At 38.9% G+C, this 19246-nt stretch overlaps 1 protein-coding gene across 1 annotated transcript in view; it reads right to left on the reverse strand.

Annotated features, from left to right (window-relative positions):
• Positions 1-1092: 1092 nt before the first annotated feature.
• AACS (acetoacetyl-CoA synthetase) overlaps positions 1093-19246 on the reverse strand; it is a 38675-nt gene continuing 20521 nt past the window's right edge. The window contains exons 8-18 of the mRNA XM_027651873.1: positions 18946-19093; positions 14759-14839; positions 13521-13645; positions 10718-10782; positions 10417-10539; positions 9032-9145; positions 8413-8538; positions 6769-6838; positions 6034-6092; positions 4988-5190; positions 1093-2388 (exon numbers count right to left, since the gene is read on the reverse strand). Coding sequence (XP_027507674.1) covers positions 2251-2388; positions 4988-5190; positions 6034-6092; positions 6769-6838; positions 8413-8538; positions 9032-9145; positions 10417-10539; positions 10718-10782; positions 13521-13645; positions 14759-14839; positions 18946-19093 — 1252 coding nt within the window. The 3' untranslated portion in view covers positions 1093-2250. The remainder of the gene's footprint in view (positions 2389-4987; positions 5191-6033; positions 6093-6768; positions 6839-8412; positions 8539-9031; positions 9146-10416; positions 10540-10717; positions 10783-13520; positions 13646-14758; positions 14840-18945; positions 19094-19246) is intronic.

Raw genomic sequence — 19246 nt, forward strand, 5'->3', positions numbered from 1 at the left:
GGAGTACAGCCATCCTCATGGCTCTCTGGCAGCATCCAAAGACATGGGGCACTTACACTATGGGTAAGCAAAGACAAATACAAGTTGAATGTTTGGAGGACAGGATTGGGAACGGGAGGAGCTGCACTGTGGAAGTGTGGACAGTGTTCCCAACTCTGCCACAGCCTCCTTTCAAGTACCCACTTACCTTTCCTCATCTCTAGATTTTCTCATCTCTGGGCTTCCAGGAGCTGTCAACATCCAGCATTTCTGAAACTCAGACCCTTGACTAGGTGAGGCACAGCAGAGTTTGCAGGACCCATCAGGGCTTTATGGCCATATAAAGTCACTTCAGTACACAGAGCAATACAGAAGCAGATCTCTATTTTTGTTTGTAACTAATGTCTGGGAAGAGCTTTGCAACATCTGACATTTGCAAGAGATCAAATTATATCCATTAATGACACTTTCTCCAGTGTTTCCAGTAGGATAAAGGATTTAAAAAGCAGCCTCCAGGCATTGTATATGTTCTTAAAGTATCTGTGCTTCTAAACTATCTTTAATTAATTAAATATCCCAAAATGACTTATTAATAAGGATCTGTGGGCTTTGTAAACTCCACACATTTTGCATGAATTAAAGAACAATATAATGAAGTTTTAATGAATACAAAGTCACAGTTAATGTAAAATTTATATGTAGCAAGCCAGAGGGGGAAGGAATTTAAAAGTACCTTTAATCATAGGTTATTGGCAGCTGGGTAGCTTTTTTTACATTTTTCTAATGGGTGATTGGTACTTGCATTACCACATTTATCATGCCAACATGGTCTGACTTGGTACAGTATAGAAAGTACCAGCACATTTAAAGCCACGTTTGCTAATGACGGATTTCTAAAACCCACAGTGAGTGTGGGGGGTGTCCACAGTGTCTTAGGCTCTGTACAAGAAAATAGGATAAAACTGACAGAGAAAGTTTTGTAGTAAGTCAGACTTGAATTAAAACCATTAAAATCAGTAACAAATTAAGCTAAAAATTATCCCATGACACCCACTCTAAAGAAAAATAAAAATAAGACAGTAACAGTTGAAACAGAAGTAATATATAATTATATATATAAAGAATCAATTAATTTTAATTAACTCTTTATCAACGCTGAATGCATTCAACACAGTTGTAAGTACAATAATATTTCACCCACAAAATTTAAATAGTGCAGGAGACACTGGATGCCAGAGGGTTGTACAACTACTGCAACTGTATTTATGAAAAATAAAACACTTTAGTGCTTCCATTTTACTGTTTTAGTATGCTCATTACAGTACTTTTCCCTTTATAAACTGGAAGGAAACAGAGCTAGAAAACACTTGTCTTTCACTTTCAATGTGACATTTTGTAAAAAAAGTTACAAACCCCATCAGCTTTTAATAAACAAACACACTGGAATTCCTCAGTTAGCCTAATATGGGATCTCTGCCCGAGAGCCAATAAAGGACTTCAACCAAGGAAGCAAAACACCTTCAACTGCAATTATGTTAATCCAGAGAAATGACTGCAAAATCCATGGAAATAACCTGGAGTTACCCCAGAAACAAGGAGGCAACTGCTCCCTCACCTTCTGAGCCCCCAGAAATCTACCAACCAGAAGTTTAAAACAATAGGAAGGCTACATCACAAAATGAAGCAGCAATTACCTTCAAGGGTACCATGAGATATTTCAAGACTGAAATTACTCTGAGTCAAGTCAAATGGGTTTAGTGCATTATGATTTGGCTTTATAAAAACATTTAAATGCACACTATATATAGAACCACTTGCATGTTTCAGGGTTCAAGGAGTTAAAATCACTGTATATTCCTTACAGGTGACTGAAACACGTGGGATTGAAAAACGTTGCTAAAAATCCAGTTTAAAAAAAGAAAGCAAATATTTTATGAAAGAAATATTCTATCTGCAACCGCAACTATTAGTGCTCCCATTTGATGGGCTGATGTGAATCTAACCAGAAAAGATGCACTCATATATATAAAAATCAAAACAGGCAGGTTTCTCCTTCCAGGCTGGAAAAAACCCCACCAAAATATATGGCATATTTAACCAATAAAAGGGAGCTAAGCTTTATCCAAGCCTTTCATAATGCACTTCATGAAATATTTTTTCTTTTAAAAGAACCACTGGTATTAAATAGAGCTTTTTCTTTACATACAGTATTGGTATATACAAAACAAACACAAAACAAAGACAGATGCAAAAAAACCCAGATAAGTGACTTTAATAGTCTTGAAGCTCAGGAATATTTTTGTACAGGTCCAAAGCCTCTGGGTTTGAGAAAGCTCCCCGCTGCTCAACTTCTTTCCCTGCAATTATTTGCTTCACAGCTACTTCCACTTTTTTCCCATTTATTGTATACTGAAAAACAAAACCAAAGATAAAATTACATTTTTTTTGATGTAGCAGCTTTATGGAAATATTCATGAAACCCCCCACCAATTCCAGAACTCTTATCAAAATTTAAGCACAATGCCTTCTCTTCTGTTACATTTGAAGTACTTTCTTCTGAAAAATCACTTGAAGAGTAGGTGGAATTCAAAGAGTTTATATGTCATTTTAGTTTATTACTCCTGTTGGTAATACTGTGGGAACACGATCAAGCTCCAATATAAAACAACAAAACCAGATCAGAATCATGGTATAAACACAAAAAATATTTAATGTTTATGTTCTGACACATCCAATTTTCAAACAATTTTTAGTTCTGTATGGGTGGGACAAGAAAACAAAGCCCATCTGCACTGGGATTTGGGAGAAGGAAATCATGATTTTTTTTATCCTAAATGGACAGTTTTTCTAAAAGGGCAAAGTGAAACTCAGAGCTTAACTGGTCTTCTATAGTTAAATGTTATTTCAAAACAAACCATAACAAACAAAATGAAGTGTAACAAACATGTTTCACCTCCACTTATGTATCACACGAATTCTATTACATTGTGTTACTCTAAGTAAGGAAACTGCAGAAAAACAAAACCCTAGTTGTCATCCTTTTGGGATCAGAGCACTAATTTCTACCTAGTGAAGTATGGGAAAGAACAACTACTCTAATGTGAACAGGAACTGCCAAAGCCCATTTTGGACAATCTCTGCTTTTACAGGCACCAAGGCTTTCTTAGCCCTTCCCTTGTTCTGATACCACAGACATTTTGGGGCGTCAACTTGGAAAAACTGACTTTTAAGTATCTCCTTAATTTTGTCTGTCTGCTCTGGGAACAGGATCCCCACCTGCTTTACTAATGAATCTGCTGATCAAAGAACTCGGGTTGTTCCTGGCCTCCAAAACCACTGAAACTCAACTCCAGGCACCACCATTTTTCATTGGAGATCATTCAGAGCCAAGTTAAATAATCCTCAACTCAATGCACACTTGCAATATTGATCCTGATGCTAAACCAAACTTGTCCTTCTTAGATCTACTGAAGTCATGTGTAATCCAACCCCCCTGAGCCACCTTGATTAACCACTCTTCTTCCTTCTCCTCAATGATTAGCAAACTAATTCTCACAAGTGCCCAGAAACCAGAAAATCTCAGTGACCTGCAGGGGAATTCTGCCCTTTAGAAAGCAAAGATCAGACTGTTCAAAGCAAATTTATTTATTTGAATCAGTAAATCTTGTTGATGATGATGACCAGAATGCTTACTCAGGACAAGACAAGGTAGATTTGCACTACTGGATATCCCATTAAAGCCATTCTTTGTATTACTGAATCACCTCACCACAGCTGTACTATTTCTACCAGAAATCAGTGTGAGGATTAGATTGTATTTGCAGATGAGGATGCAAACACTTCTAAAAGTAGGAGAAAATAGGAGGTTTCCCTTCCAAGCAAACTTTAGAAGATGGGAGACAGCTTTGATCACTTTACCACTGGCATATTTATCTGAAAGGTAATTAAAATTCACTCAATTCTCAATTCAGTCAATGTGTGAACTAATTAATGATCTGAAGAGGCTTTCCTGCGGGGCAGCCCATCACAAACACCTCACTACCATCAACTTTGTGCTGTACATTCAGGTGATTTACACAGTTCACAAGTTCAACACTTCATGTAGAAGATGAGTTACAGCCCAGAAAACCTAAACCTCAGGGGATATTTTTTTTTTTTTTACACTCTTTTGAGCCAAGTACTATTTGCCAACAGTGGCCTGAAGCAGAAATAACTCAACAGATCAGAACCAGATCAATATGTGGACCACAGAAGTTGGTAGTGTTGAACCCTAAAGCACTTTCACAGGGAAACCTACACTGGCAGCAAAAGGGTACCAAGAGTATCAAATGGAGAACTCAAGTTTATGTGCAAATGGACTTGGGAAACCTACACTCTCCACCCCCATTCTGCTGCTCAGAGCTGTTGAGGAGACTGTTGCATTAGAGAAGATTATAAAAACAGACATTCTAACTAAAGAGTTCATACAACGAGCACTGTGGCAGAACAGCTTCAGAAGACTGAGCATGCAGAACCCTGAGCTACACAAACTTCTCCCACACAAGCACAACAATTTAATTTTAATTACTATTACAGTTAAGAGTGATAGAGGTACATTTAAGCAGCTAAACAGATGTAAAAGTGAAATCATTTACAAAACGATTTTCTGAATTTGCTGGGTGCTCTCAGCTTCCCTAAGAATGTCACTTGTAACAGGAAAACAGACACAAAATAAGTTTGTGGATAGCGAGAAAAGCTATTAAGTTACCTTTTTAATATTTTCCTTTAAAAGACTAAGGATATATTCCTGAGAAAATGCAACACATTTAAAAAACAAAAACCATGCTTAGCTGAAAAGGAGATAAAAAGATGTTGCTAGGCAACATAGACAAACTATTTATAAAGCTCGAATACACTTTTGAGGTGCTAAAATTTCCATGTATGTGGGTTTGAAGAGCAGTGACAACTGCTCCTTAATTGCTATTCAAGGTGACAAAGAAAAAAGTAGGCAGCATTTTTCATGACATACCGGAATGCCTTTGGTTTCCAGGATGAGGCTGGGAACATGCCTGGCGGAGAGCGCGATCCGGATCGCGTCCTGAATCCTCTTCACCAGGCTCTTGCTGAACGTGTGGTTTGATGCCATCTTCAGGAAGAGTATCACCCTCTCCTCCCCATCTTTGTTGTACTGAGGGACGCAGAGACTATCAGAAACCTCCTCAAAGGCTTCCACTGAAAGTGAAGGGGAAGTCCTTATTAGTATTCGTATTTATGTATCATTCTGGATGCACATTTTTTGTGGTTGTATCAAAAAAAAAAAATCACCTCCCCTAGAGCTGCAAAGGCAAACAACCTGGCTAGATTATCCTACACTGAGCTTCCCCTCTGGGTGCTCTGAAATTTTAACTCCTGCCCAGGTGAAAATCCAGGTTTAAGGATCATATACATTTAGGTCCATAACAAAAAAAAAAATTCCTATAGCTTTTGGGACAGATAATAAGCTTTTACACTAAGCCATTTTCTATGGCTTTCCTCACAGTTCCCACTGATGCATAGACAGGAGAATAATGTGCCTGATGACACCAGAACAAAGAGGCAACAGGTGCTTAAGTCTCAGATTAGCACCTTTGCAGGGACAGTTTCACCACCTGCCACAACATCTTTGAAGCACAAAGCACAAGCTCAAGAACTGCTGCTTAATTACCAGGTAAGGTACAATAAAAACAATGTCAAGAGCTTGTCTTGGGGAGAAAAAAAGCCTGACAAGTTAAGTGTTCTCTTATAAACCTACATGATACTATTAGTCTGTAAAGCCTTACTATATGCTCCTTAAGATGTTGCTTTTGTGTAATCTCAACTAGTCATCTCCCACCCTACACATACTTCAGGAAAGCAACCAGAACTTCAAGTTCACAAAACCAAATTTTGCTAATGCTAATATACCCTGTATTGTCTTTCATCTGAAAGACAGCAAGTCTTTCATTACTTAATCCTTTCAAGCACTTTATAATGCTTGAATTTCAGATTTAAGGCAACAATGGCATAGCTGAAAGAGGTGGAAAGTTGATTTCATACCTATGTTATAGATTTCAGAACTTCCAAATCTAACTCCATTTGGATTTAATGTACCATCACTGAAAAAAAACAGACAAACAAAAAGAAGCATTAAAATGTGATTACAGTTTGATGAAGAGGAAAAATTGATGCAATTAACCGAGTCTCTCTACATTTCAGGCAGTGAAAGTGCAGCCACATCAGAAACAGTTGTAAGAGGATTTAATTCAAAAAGGCATTCTGCTCATTAAAAGGAACCTGTACCAAGAACCTCAACAGTATTCATTCACTCAACTTTGTTTCAAACAGCAGCTTTGAAATGCAAGCAGAAAATTCAGCCCCAATTGTGATCTTGAATGTCTAATGATCACTAAAACAGGCAGAGCTTAATACCTGACCTTCTATAATTAAGTTTTGCTGTAAAACAAGTCAATGTTAAAGGCAAGACCAGAGGACAGTCTCCAATTCACCACCTTGAATGTGCTGCACTCCCAATTGAAATTCAGTGATCATTATAAACCATGGAAAGCAGAAAGTCCAACACTGTCTTGTGTTCACATATAAAAAAAAGTGGTGTAGAACTCGGAAATTAGTCCCTTCCCTCTAATCCAGCTGCTCTGATTAATTTAAGGGCTAAAACCCACAACACTGGATTAAATAAAATATAAAGCTAACAGGTGTGACACAGAATCATGGACATCATACTCCAAAGTGAAGATTGCAAATTTTAGCACTTGTTTACTCAAAACACTTTACCTGCGACCCAGCATGACAATTCCTCCAGTCTTGGGATTAATTTTGCAGTAATCACCATGGGCCCAGACACCTATTAGGGAATGGCAGAGGTTAAGCAGCTGATTTCTTACTCATCCAGTCACAGTAGACATTTGTGTAACTCAACTCACATTAACTTAATAAAATACATACTTAAGTATAATTTATCAGATATGCTTTGAGAACTACCCACAGCAAGTGTAGCAGTATTTAACTACACAAACAATTCATACTGCATTTACTACAAAGAGCTAGCACACCCAGGAGCAGCTCACACATCAGGATCAAACTCCACATTATCTTCTGGTTCTTTGTTTGCATAACTATAGAGCATCCTTTACAAAGCAGATGAATAGCTCCTCTGAACACCACATTTTGAGCAAACTGGAAGAATCCCCTACAAAGGTAACAATATTCCCACCAGTCTTTCTTGATCCACTTCTTTTAGAACGTAAAATTCTGTGCAAGAAGTTTTCTGGGCTTGCATAATAGGTCTCAACATCTCCCTAGGGAGCTTATGTGCTTAATGTTCTTGATCTGTGTTAACATAAAATCTGATTTGACTTTTCAGAGCTAGAATGTCTTCTGTATTATTTTTAAGATTGATACTGCTACACAGCCTGCCAAAACCAAAAGTACAAGCCAATTCTACTCAAGCTTTTCTAGAGAAAAATTCCAAACTCAATTACTTGCACATGCATGTGCAAGTAAGACCATCTTCTAACTTAATTGTTACAACTTTAAGCCCAAGAAAGACAGAACCTCTGGATCACAGTGATTTCAGTCTAACAACTGTCACACACATTTTTTCTATTTACTGCTGTCAGGCTTACATGCAGACTGCAACTTCCACATTCCCTCAATTTTCCTATAAGATTATCTCCTGCTAAACATCTGACTTCTCTTGTGAATCCATTCTGTATTGCTGCTATTTTTAAAAAAGCTTCCATCTCCAAAAAACAGCAGCTGGAGATCCTGCTCCTATAAAAACCCTGCCCAGGAGGCAGCAGGGATTTCAGCATCACTGTGCCACATCAGGAAAAGCCCTGGATGAGCAGAGTCCTCCACAATTATTAGGAAGAAAGCCTCTGGCCCACAGTGCCTCTTCCTTTGCTCTGTAGGAGACTATGAATGCAGAATATGCATGTTTGAGGCAGCATATACTTAATCTTCATGCTAATGAGTTAGCAGGTCAGCACTTATCCCTTGGGATTCACTCCTCCAGCTAGGCAGGAGCAGTCTGGCAGAGGTGCAGTAGCACTCATTAATAGCTGATTGCTACCTGACCTATTCAGCACTTCCATTTCACACTCATGCCAAGCAGTCTGTGTCTGCACTGCAGTCTGGGAGGCTGTGACAGTCAGATCTGCCTAATGAAAGCAGCAAAATGAGATTAGAGCCTTGCAGAGGTTCTTACTAGTTTGGTTTGGATCCATATTCAAAACAAAGCACTAGAAAACAGAGTGAGATAACACGCTGTGGGGTTCTCACCCTGGGAATCAAAACGCAAAGCTGCACGGGCCTGTCACTGGGCAATAGCAAATAAACCTGTGCCTTGCAAGGAACAGCAACACAATCTGGATCCTTGGCCAGCCTGAGCAATATCCAAAGCCCTTCATGACATACCTGGGAATTTTGAGAAATAAGCCTTCCTGTATTTGCTTCCATTCTCATCGTTCCAGAAGTGTGTGGGCTGACAGGGAATAGGCTTGGTACAAACCAGCTCTCCACTTTCACCCCAAACTGGTTTTCCTGTTTACAAAGAAAGAGGCATTTTCGGCATTTCCCTCCTGTAAATAACAGGGTACCAAAGCAGTTTTCACTTATTATTACAGCCAGATGTTGGTATAAATATGAGACATGCTGTGACTGTTGGTCTTGGTTTCAACTGGTGCTCAGTTACTAAGCTCATCCCTATCTTAACCTCAGTAACTTCAGGAGAGTTACACCACAGGGTGGAAGCCAGCCTGGCATACCCAGCAACACAGCTAGGGAACACACACCAAAAGCTGGAATTTGGCCCTGATGTGCTTTAGCAGAGTAATGGAAAAGGAAGGACTATTATCTTCACTGGAGTCCCTTAAAATCCAGATCAGATGGATCCATACGCAGCTTTTGTGGAACACGTTTCTGAAGTGGAATCACACATTAAACAGCTGACTGTTGACCTATCTGATGAATGAAAATTAAGGTCATGTAACTACTGTGTTTTATAAGCATGCATAGTGTTTTGGATAATAGTTACCTTCATCATTCCATGCTTCTACAGCCATTCCAAGATTTCTGGCCTGAATTTCTCCTTTGTAAACTGGAACTGTAACATTCTGACCCATGAAACATGAAATGATATCTGTTCCACCTATAATAAAAGAAGTCCATTTAGAATATACAGTACTTCGAACTCTAGAACTGTAAACTGCCACCTTTGCCAAATGCTTCTGATCCACATTAAGCACCATAAACCAAACAGTATTATCTACAATAATGTTGTGGCTTTTATTAAAAGATTTCCTTCCTTGCTTTATATGTCTTTATATGTGTATGCCTTTCATGCAGAACTACCCCTTCAGGCATAACTTTTCTCCTTTCAACATTTTCTTTAATCTCATTTAAGGAAATTTCCACTTATAGGAGAATGAGAAAATAAACAGGCCCTAGTTTACAGACTTAAGATATTTAGAGAATTACCTAGAAATGTTTTCTTGTATGTTTTGATTAAAGTAACCAGTCAAGCTATTCCACTCAACATTTACTTAGCTTTTATATCTTATTAGCATAGCAGGAGGGGAGCTATGCCTATAGGATGAACAGTTATCTTAAGAAAAATAGATACTGTTAAAGTGCTTACTTAACTGGAATATTTATAGTCTTCCTAGGACTTCAAGGAAGAAGAATTAAGACACAAATCAATCATGCTAGCTTTACTCAAAAATAGGCTTCTGCATTAGAGTCTATTAATGTCTGTAGTAGCAAGTTCTAGATTCAGCACTATTATTGAGCTCAGAGTCTGAGAACTTCAGCAGAATGGTTATACTTTAAAAAAAAAAATCAAACTAAACTGAGTTAAAAAGCCCTTTGAAAGAGTCAGTCCTTGTTACAAAGCAAAAGGAAGAGTGCTGTGGTGGATCTTATGTGACTGGAAGTTGCCTCAGCACTCCTCACAACAAACTGCACAGCATGGGGGCTTGATATTTCTCTAATTTACAAAAAATCTGTCTGCAGTGCCAATTACTTGGCACAAAAGAACTGAAATGGGAATTCTCCAAGAGATATTTTCTGCTAAAGTCAGCTATTTGCAGAACAGTATGTTCTGCAGGTTAATAGACTCTTTTCTTGATCTCAACCCTGCCACCCCTAAGGACAGCCAGTCAAAATAAATGATCATACTTAAAAAGAGCTAAGATCCAAAACATCCACCAAAAACCTTTTGGAGTCTATGAGTTTCATTATGGCACAGTGAATTATGCAGAAAAATCTCTGCACTAAAAAGACAGTTCATTTCAGTTTAACTATAACCATTCCCAAATGATCCAAGGCTTAAGCTTCCCAAACATACAGCACAAATAAGCAAGAAGGAAATGCACAGGCAATCATGAGAATTACTGAGATGCTGCAGTATAAAAGCATCACCTGAAATGGATCCCAGGAGGACACTGCTTTTTATGTGTTTGTAGACATACTCATAGCTTTGAGATTTGAGTGGTGATCCTGTAGACAAGATAGTGTGGAGTGTTTGGAGATTGTGTGTTTCACCTTAGAAAGGAGAAAAATCAACAAAGGTTAAGGTATAATTTTTACAAGGGTTTCGAGCTCTTTGTCACTACAACACAGCATAATTACATAAAGGACTGTGACAAGATACAGGCCCAAAACCAGGAGAGGAAAGGTAGGAGGGAAGACAGGAGGGATTCACCAGCTTTTTCAAGCTTACATGGTTTTAAATTTTTCTCTTCTAGCACAGCCAGCCATTTTGCACCCGTTCCAAGGATGGTGATCCTAGAGGGAAAAAAAGTTTAAATGTTTTGCATATTTAAATATGCTAAGATTCCAAAGACCTGCAATTCCCACTGCTGTAAGCAGAGACTGTTAGACACTCTGTATGTGGATTAGTCAAACAATGCAGTCTCTTAAAGCTTTCTAAGTGGAAGGCACATCCTTTTGAACTATCAAAATTAGTCAGATCACGTGTCACTTCTGCACGTTTGAAACTTTTCGTTCTATCTTTAAATATTAAGCAAAGCTTTCCCACCTCATGAAAACATCATTCACTTTCACTTACAGGAATTTGTAACTGCAGAGCACTCCAAAGACATCAGAAAATGTTATAATGTTTACTTCATTAATGGGCCATAACTGCCACAAAGCTGTGTAATGCAAAGCTGTTGCCTTGGTACACTCTTACACAGAAAAACTTTGCCATTTCAGGGCACAGATGGATAAAAAATACTTTACTCTGAGACAGCACTCAGTGATTTTCCAGAGATTGGATTTTTCAGTTTCCACTGGTGAAAGCCTGAACTGCAGGTACCTAAACAAACAGGAAATTTGGCCCAACTGAACAACTCAATCCTGCCCTTGCAAAGTCTGTTTAGAGCTCTGCAATACAATGGAATTAAAACTTGAAACAAAGGCTGTGACTCTTCCTTACTCTATTGATAGAAGTGCTAGTTTAATGTTTCTGCTAACATGCAGGAAATCCTCTTCCCTGCCTTCTGCTAATTCATTTTATATTACAGCAATAAACTCATTCAGGAATAAACTCACTCAAGAAAATGCAGAGATAGATGAGGATAAGGCTACAGTCTCAGTGCAGAGAACATGGGCAATACAGACACCAGAAGAGCTTAAAAATAAGATCCTGCTATCTTGGCTTTTACTCCAAAGGCAAGACAGAAGGTAGAACACTTCCAGGCAAGGAGATATTTCAACACTACCAAAAGGAGATGCTTTCCCTTTGCCATTCAGGTGGATGACTCTCAGCTCTCAGGTTACTTGCACAAACACATCAGTGCACAGAGCAATTTACAGGGCACATGGGAACAGCACAACAGAATCACAGAATGCTTTGGCTTGGAAGGGACCTTAAAGGTCACCTAACTCCAACCCCTCTGCCATGGGCAGGGAACCTTCCATCACAAGAGCCCACAGGACACTGCTCCTGAGTTCCCATGTACCCCAACCATGTGAACTATTTTTATGCTTATGTAATCTCTTACTTTCCTTCCATGTCTCTGATCAGTGCTTATTTTACATTAGAATACAAAATACTTCTCTATTTATTTTTAATGTTTGACACTTCCTCTATAGCACAGTAGAGCCAAGTCTCCTATTATTCCCTTCCAGATGCTACATAACTGCATTTAGTCACCATCCACTAATTCACTTCAACAGATCATTTAATAGATGTCCACTTGAGCAGTTCTTGCCATGCAGTAGAAGATTGCATATTCTTACAGTATCATCAGGGTATCTGAAGGCAAGTGTGGTGCCTCTCCAGGGAAGCAAGGTAGTCTTCACATGTTGAAGCCTTTTTTTAACATATTTAACATATGAGTGAGCTGGGAACAGACTGCATGATGAAGTACCACCCAGATGGCCACCGCTTTTAGCGCCAGATTACAAAAGTGAGACATGCAGACACATTTATCTTCACTCAGATTTGGCATGTAGAAAAGAAACAATGCTTAAAAATAAGCTGTGTTATTTCTCGATTCTGATTTTTTGCCTGTTGTTCTACCGGGGTGTTTTTAGGGGGTGGGGCATGGCTCAAGTTTGTGGGTTTGTTTTGTGCTGTTTCTCTACTGGAAGCATTTTGACTAGGCATTAACTTTCAGTTATAACAGCCAGAGACAAAATGCCACTCTTTAAATATTACATGCCACAAGAGACAATGAGGTTTAAATTATTAATTATCAAGAGTTGGAAAGTGAATCTTTTCCACTCATCCACTTTCTACCACCAAGTTAATTTTAATTATCAATTAAAAATGACACTTATTTTACCAGTAATAACATTCAAATCTACTGCTTACATCCAGTTGGCAAAATAGGAAAGTTACAACATTAAAAAAAAAAATAAAAATCAAAGCTCAACCAGTGCACAAAGTTAAATGCCACCACAGTGTTTTACAGCACTTTATGTGATACCTGCTATTTCTCTAGGCTTCAAGAAAGGGCACTATGAGCATTTGCAGGCAGAAAAAAAACAGTATAAAACAATTACAGAATAGCTTGTCAGCAAGAATTAGGCATTATAGATTAAAAAGCAAAGTATGGAAATACAAGCAACCCTGCTGAGTCTTTACAGTCAATTTATGTCTTTAAGCCAAAGTTCTATGTTGAGTCTTACGTTGAGCTGCTTGAAAAAAGGATTCTTATTTACTAAGTTCTGAGTGCACTGAGAAATTACTCGTCAGATTGCTCCCAATTACTGCCTTTTGAAAAGCCTGCTCTTGAAAACTGACTATTGAACCAGAACTCTTTGTTTGCCTGGAATTCTAATACTTGACTCAAATTTGAAACAGTTAGCTCTTTGTCTCTCCTGCTCTCTCAAAAAGTGTTTTTAGCACAAAATTTTAAAAGTAGTTCCAATCAAGGCTAAGTCAAAAGACAAACATGTCATGCTGTGTACGAGTTCCTGACCAAGGGAACAACACCTTTAGTGAGGTTGCTTGGATGTGGTCACTGTGACAGAAGCAAATGCCATTATCCTTCTGTTTAATCTTGTTTACATACCCTAGTCTGTCAGTCAAGTCCCAGAGCACATTTGGTGAAGGAATTAGAGGAGATCCATCATACAGGACCACTGAAGCTCCTGTAGCAAGTGCAGACACTAGCCAATTCCACATCATCCAGCCAGTCTGGAAAAGAGAGGATACCTACATCAGTTTATCTTCATCAGCTCCCTGTCTGCTGTTCTGGCAGCTCTAGCACAGGATCAGGAGGGCTGTCTGCTGTCACATTCTGGTAGAGGAGCTACAGGCAACTATAAAAGGATGGACAGGTGTGGATGTTGGCAGAAGTTGGAGCAAGGCATGGTCCCTGTCCTCGTGCCAGAGGTACCACCCTGCCCTCCACTTCCCTTGCCTGAAGTTTTCCTGCTGTAAGAAACTGTTAAATACTTGAGTTCACGCCCATCTCCACTTATTATGTCTAACCATGTTATTTAAGAAACAGCAAATAAGGCTGAAGCACTGCTTATCCTCTCACCTGTCCCAAGACTGATCAGCTACACGTTCCTGATGGATGCTCATCTAACTTATCCTTACAAATATCTAATGAGATGGGAATTCCATGCCTCCCTACACACATAGCTTTAAGGCATGAGTCAAGAGACAAGACAACTTGGAGACAAGGCAATTACAATGATCCCTCCATGGAGATATTGCAAACTGCCTAGTTGTGTTACAGCTCAGAAAGGAACTCATGAGGAAAGACATGAGCCTTCTCAAACAGCTGCAGTAGTGGGAGTCTCTGGAATCATTTTTACCACAGCATTAGAAAAAGCACCCCCACCCCATACCTGAACTCCTACATAGATAAGATTTAGTCCCTTTCCTTTATGAAGTTTAGAGCTGGGCAGCTCCTTTCCTTCCCATCAAAACAGAGACATAATAGAAATTCTCATTTTCTGTATGATGCAGCCCTGCATGATGGAGGAAACTGGAATCTGATTTGTAGGTGATATTGATGAGGCAGTTTGATCAATAAACCTAAGAGACCGTAAAAATCAATTCATTTTCCTCACCAGTTAGGTCAGAAACATTTAACATGGGTTTGACCTTTCATCAGAAAGGTTGTATTTTATTATTTTACCTGAATTTTTTTTAAACTCAGTTACATAGGACAATCCCTTGCAGAACAAACATTTAAAATACTTTAAAATGTACTTGTAGATTTGTATGAAAAGCTGTCTCATCTTTATAAGAAACATTTATTATAGTGGTTTTAGAAGTGCCTTAAGCCCCACTTGCCGTTGTGTAGTACATAATCACATCACTGCTGGTCATGTTGCCATGAAGAATGTGTTCCTTCAGGTGCTGTATTAGTGTGCCCTGCAAAGACAGTGAAAGAAAAATACAAGATCATGTAAGTGGAAAGCAAAACTCTGACAGCCCATTAAGACTTAAAAATTACTAATGTAGTCAATACCTTGCAGGATGTACTGCAGGATTAAAGCAAGTATTTCCTTTAACTACAACTGAAGTAAATCCCAGGGCCTATTTACTGCAGCAGCAATTGCATTCTTCATTCTCACGTAACTTTTCAGCCTCTCTCATTAGACCTCAGCAATTCCCATGGCACATCACTTTTAATCCATGGAATAAATAACTTCCCTGACTTTCAACTCTACACAGCCATCAGAGTTGCAGAATACTCCATGCAGACCATAATTTTAAACAGCAGGCTTTTACCAGTCAGATTTTCCAAGATAAGCCCTTTGACAGAGTTTCATTTTCAGTGTGTTTGGGCAACTGGGAGGAATGAAGGACTGAGAGCTGCTATAAACTGCAGCAGCTGCTATACATTAGCACTATGTATCCAAATTAGCTATTAACATCTAGGAGACATCAGACCTAACACTAGAGATCTCCTGTAAGCACTGATGTGACTAGCAATGTGAAATGTCTCACTGCTCAGAGCATCAGTATTAATAATATACTTAAATATATTACTTTTCTTTTGTTGGAAATGCTGCTAAAGCACCTTCCTGATCATCATTAAAGTATAACTTGTTAGGATAAATAAATTTACAGACTACTTCATTAAGACACTTCACCTCAGTGACAAATTAACGTGGCTGATGTTAAAATAAAAAATGGTTCTTGCATTTATGCAAGGAGTTACAGTGAAACTATTAACAGCCTCATAAGCATGAAACAAGATTTACACTGAAAGAAAAAAGATTACAGATAAACATTTGAAATGAAAAAGGAGAGTCATAAAACTGGCAAACGCTTTGGGAGAAAAGGCAGAAAACATTAAATAAAAATAAAGGAGTAAATCTTATTTTTGCTTCACGGCTCAAAGGAATCAGGTCTGAATTCACCTGCTGCTGTTTGAACACCCTCAGCTGTCACAACGCTGCCACCTAGCTATAGCTACCGTCATCTACGGCTGAAAATTACCAAAACGTTTGGGATTTAGAAACACTGTGTCTAACTGAATTGTTAAGGTTGCCAAAAGAATTGCAGGTGTTAACATAATTACTGCATTTACAAAAAGAAATCACACTGCCCCTGCAGGAGATTCTGAAAGAGCCACAAGAAATGGCAAAATTAAAAGTCAAATTCAATTAAAATAAGCATTGGTTCTCTTTTTCCTTCATTCAGTTTTTGCTACTTCACAGTTTTGGGATCAAAAGGGGATTTTAAAACAATGACTTCAGGTAGAGGTTATGAACTATTCCCCTGCAAAACCTGTTAAGACTCAGCCTGGAAACAAAGGTACTGTGGGAGAAGGCAGAGCTGTTCCAAAGAGCTTATGGCCCAAGATGCTCTCTCAAGTTTATTTATAGGGCTTGTGCATTTATAGGACTTCTTCAACCCTCAAAATAAATCCCAAGCATGTAGCATTTCTTGACACAGATCTGGCAGCTGATAAAACTTACTGGTCTACTTGTCTTCAGTGGGCTCAACATAAGGCAGGTGAAGTGCTGAGCATCTGCAGTGTCAAAAACCAGCAGGCACTGCTGCTCCTGGGCCACACTGTGGCTCAGGAGGGACCAGTGCTAAACAGTTACACAGCTGAGAGCCTGCCATGAGTAGCTACTCATGGCTGCTCAGCCTGGTCTCAAACCAGCAGTGTTCTCTACATGCTGTTCAGAAAGAGTCTGAGCATGAAAAATCCTCAGAGTGACTTGCCTGCAGCTGCACAAGGAGTCTGCAGCAGGGCAGATGTCTTGCAAGTCTTTAAGATGGAAAGGAATTAAGTGGATTTTATCAAAAAGTTATCTCCTTAGATAGCTGGGAATATGGAATAACTGAAAAAGGGTCTGTACGAACGAGGCAAGAAGCAGAACACATGTTTTTAGGACTAAAGAACAACAATTACTCACTAATGTATTTTATGTATTAAAAAGAACCCTCCAAATGTCTTTCTGTAGCACACCCAACTGTTCAATATCATACACACCAGAAAAAGCCTACTCTCTCTGAGGCACCACTTTTTAAAACATCTCCCATGACCTGGCTGCATTTTCTTTATTTATAATGTGTCATTTCACTGTGTATCAAGAAAACAGAATATGTGCAGGGCAAATAGACCAGAAACATACTGCAAAATTAGCTAAACTGAGTTGTGAATTTAAAGTAAGCTGCCTATTGGCATCTAAAATCACTACAGTAACAACACAGTATCAAAGCATGCTATAAATAAGCAATACTTGAAATGTCTCCATTGAAATGTCATCTCTTCTTGCTGTTTTAATTACCAAAACCAAACTTGAGTTAATGTAAGGCTGGAAAATGAAACGAAGATGGTGGACTAATTTTGCTTTTGTTGATATCAATAAGAATCCTACTATTAATTCCAGTGGAAACAAGATTAAGCCAAGAACAAACAGAGGAACCCAACCAAGTGTGTAGAAGGCATCTAAGAATTTATTTGCATGGACTTTTTGCAGGCCCTATTCACACTGACACATACAAAGCATGCAACTCCTGAGGCCTCTGATGAAACAACTTGCTTTTAGGCAATTTCTAGAACTTAAGGGGGGAAAAAAGTCACCCTGCAACACAGAACTAGAGCTGCTCAATAGGAATAGAATTATTACAAACCTATTCATCCATCCATTACCTCCTCTCCTCCCCAGCAAGGATGAGTAATCTGTACCTAAACTTTAAGGTAGCTCTGTGCAAACTGAAAAGATGGAGAGCAGAGCAATGATTCAGTTAAGGAGTAACACAGGTAACATGGGAAAAGAAAGAACTTTGTTGCAGAGTCCTGCTGTCTGATCTACATCTGTGTTTTCATCTCTACTGTTTATCATCCATCACTGAACAAAACACCCATCCTGTTTTTACTAATCCACCCCTGCAAATACTTAACCAGTCTAAAGCCAGCACAGCTTCAAAACAGCTGTCAAACCACAAAATATACCTTCTCCACAAACACTGGATGTGTCCCAATGGGACCATTTTGTGTATCACATCCTGTCTGGTATGAACTCCTATTGATAATATATAAAGCAGAGTGTTTACAGGCAGCAGGGGATTTGTCTGCAGGCAAATCCTCCAGTCCTTGCCATCAAAGAGAGGCAAGAACATACACACTATGGGCACAGCATCAAAGGATTCTGCCCTCAGGTCTCCCAGCCTTGCAGGATGCTCATCCTGACTTCAGGAGCAAACAGCAGAAATTATGGACTCTGGCTAAAAGTTGTGCAGTTCCATTTACACGTCTTGGTACAATTGCACTGTTCAAAACATCCTGCCTGCCTTGAGGGGGAAAAAGCCCTGCCTTTTAAGGATTACACTAATGGAAGAGTTAAAGTTTCAACACTATACCTGACTGCTGGAGTCACTTCCTCTACTTTAAGAGCTTGAGAACATCAATAGTAAACGGAAATAATGTGAGTACAGATCATTTTGGCACTAATATCATATACACCTTTAGCCACAACAAGACATGGCCTAAAGCAAAGTTTCCATGCAAAGCAAAATCTACACTCAAGGAGATAGTAACCTTCTGGCTTCCTTCCTTAAAAAAAAAAAGGATTGATGAGGATAACATACTGTGAACTAATAAATACAGAATACAGTTTAAGGTAAAAAATAATCTAGATTATAAAAACTGCAAGCTCCCTATGGGCCTTAGCTTGGCAGTGTTCAAAAAATCAGTTCCAAACACCTAAGTCAAGTTTTTTGGCCTTTCCTCTACAAGTATCAGTCAGGCCAGTTCTAGTGATCCTTTTGTGACTGATACTTGCTGCCAGAAATCTGAAAGGTCTCCACACTGATTTCTAAACCAATATATTTTATAGCAATCCATATTTGCTTTCAAACAGCCACTTATAAATAAAAAGGTTCACTGCAAGTTACTGAAACACTGTCAGCAATCAGTTCTTCCTTAAAGTACACCATGGTGTGATGCTGTTAAAGGGAAGATGTAACCCATGCAGTTAAGTACAGGCAGTGCAGCTCCAGGAGGGAAGACATACCCCTGCTGAATGCACCATGCATTTTGGTGCCCCTGTTGTGCCTGATGAATACATGATGAAGAGAGGATGACTGAAAGGCAGCTGCTCAAACTCCAGCTGGGGAGCCTGGTCTCCTTTCCCAGTAGCCAGGAAGTCTTCTAAAAAGACACTGCACAAGAGGGGGGAAAAAAAAAAAGGACCATTTCAGAAACTTCTGAAAGCATTACCCCAGCCCATACCTAAGATCACCTCTGTATTCAATAGCTCATTTACAATAAGCCATATACCCAAATTATGTATATAATTTCTATTTCTAGTCTAC

The sequence above is a fragment of the Corapipo altera genome, unplaced genomic scaffold, assembly GCF_003945725.1.
Source record: "Corapipo altera isolate COAL_440 unplaced genomic scaffold, ASM394572v1 67, whole genome shotgun sequence".
NCBI lineage: Eukaryota > Metazoa > Chordata > Aves > Passeriformes > Pipridae > Corapipo > Corapipo altera.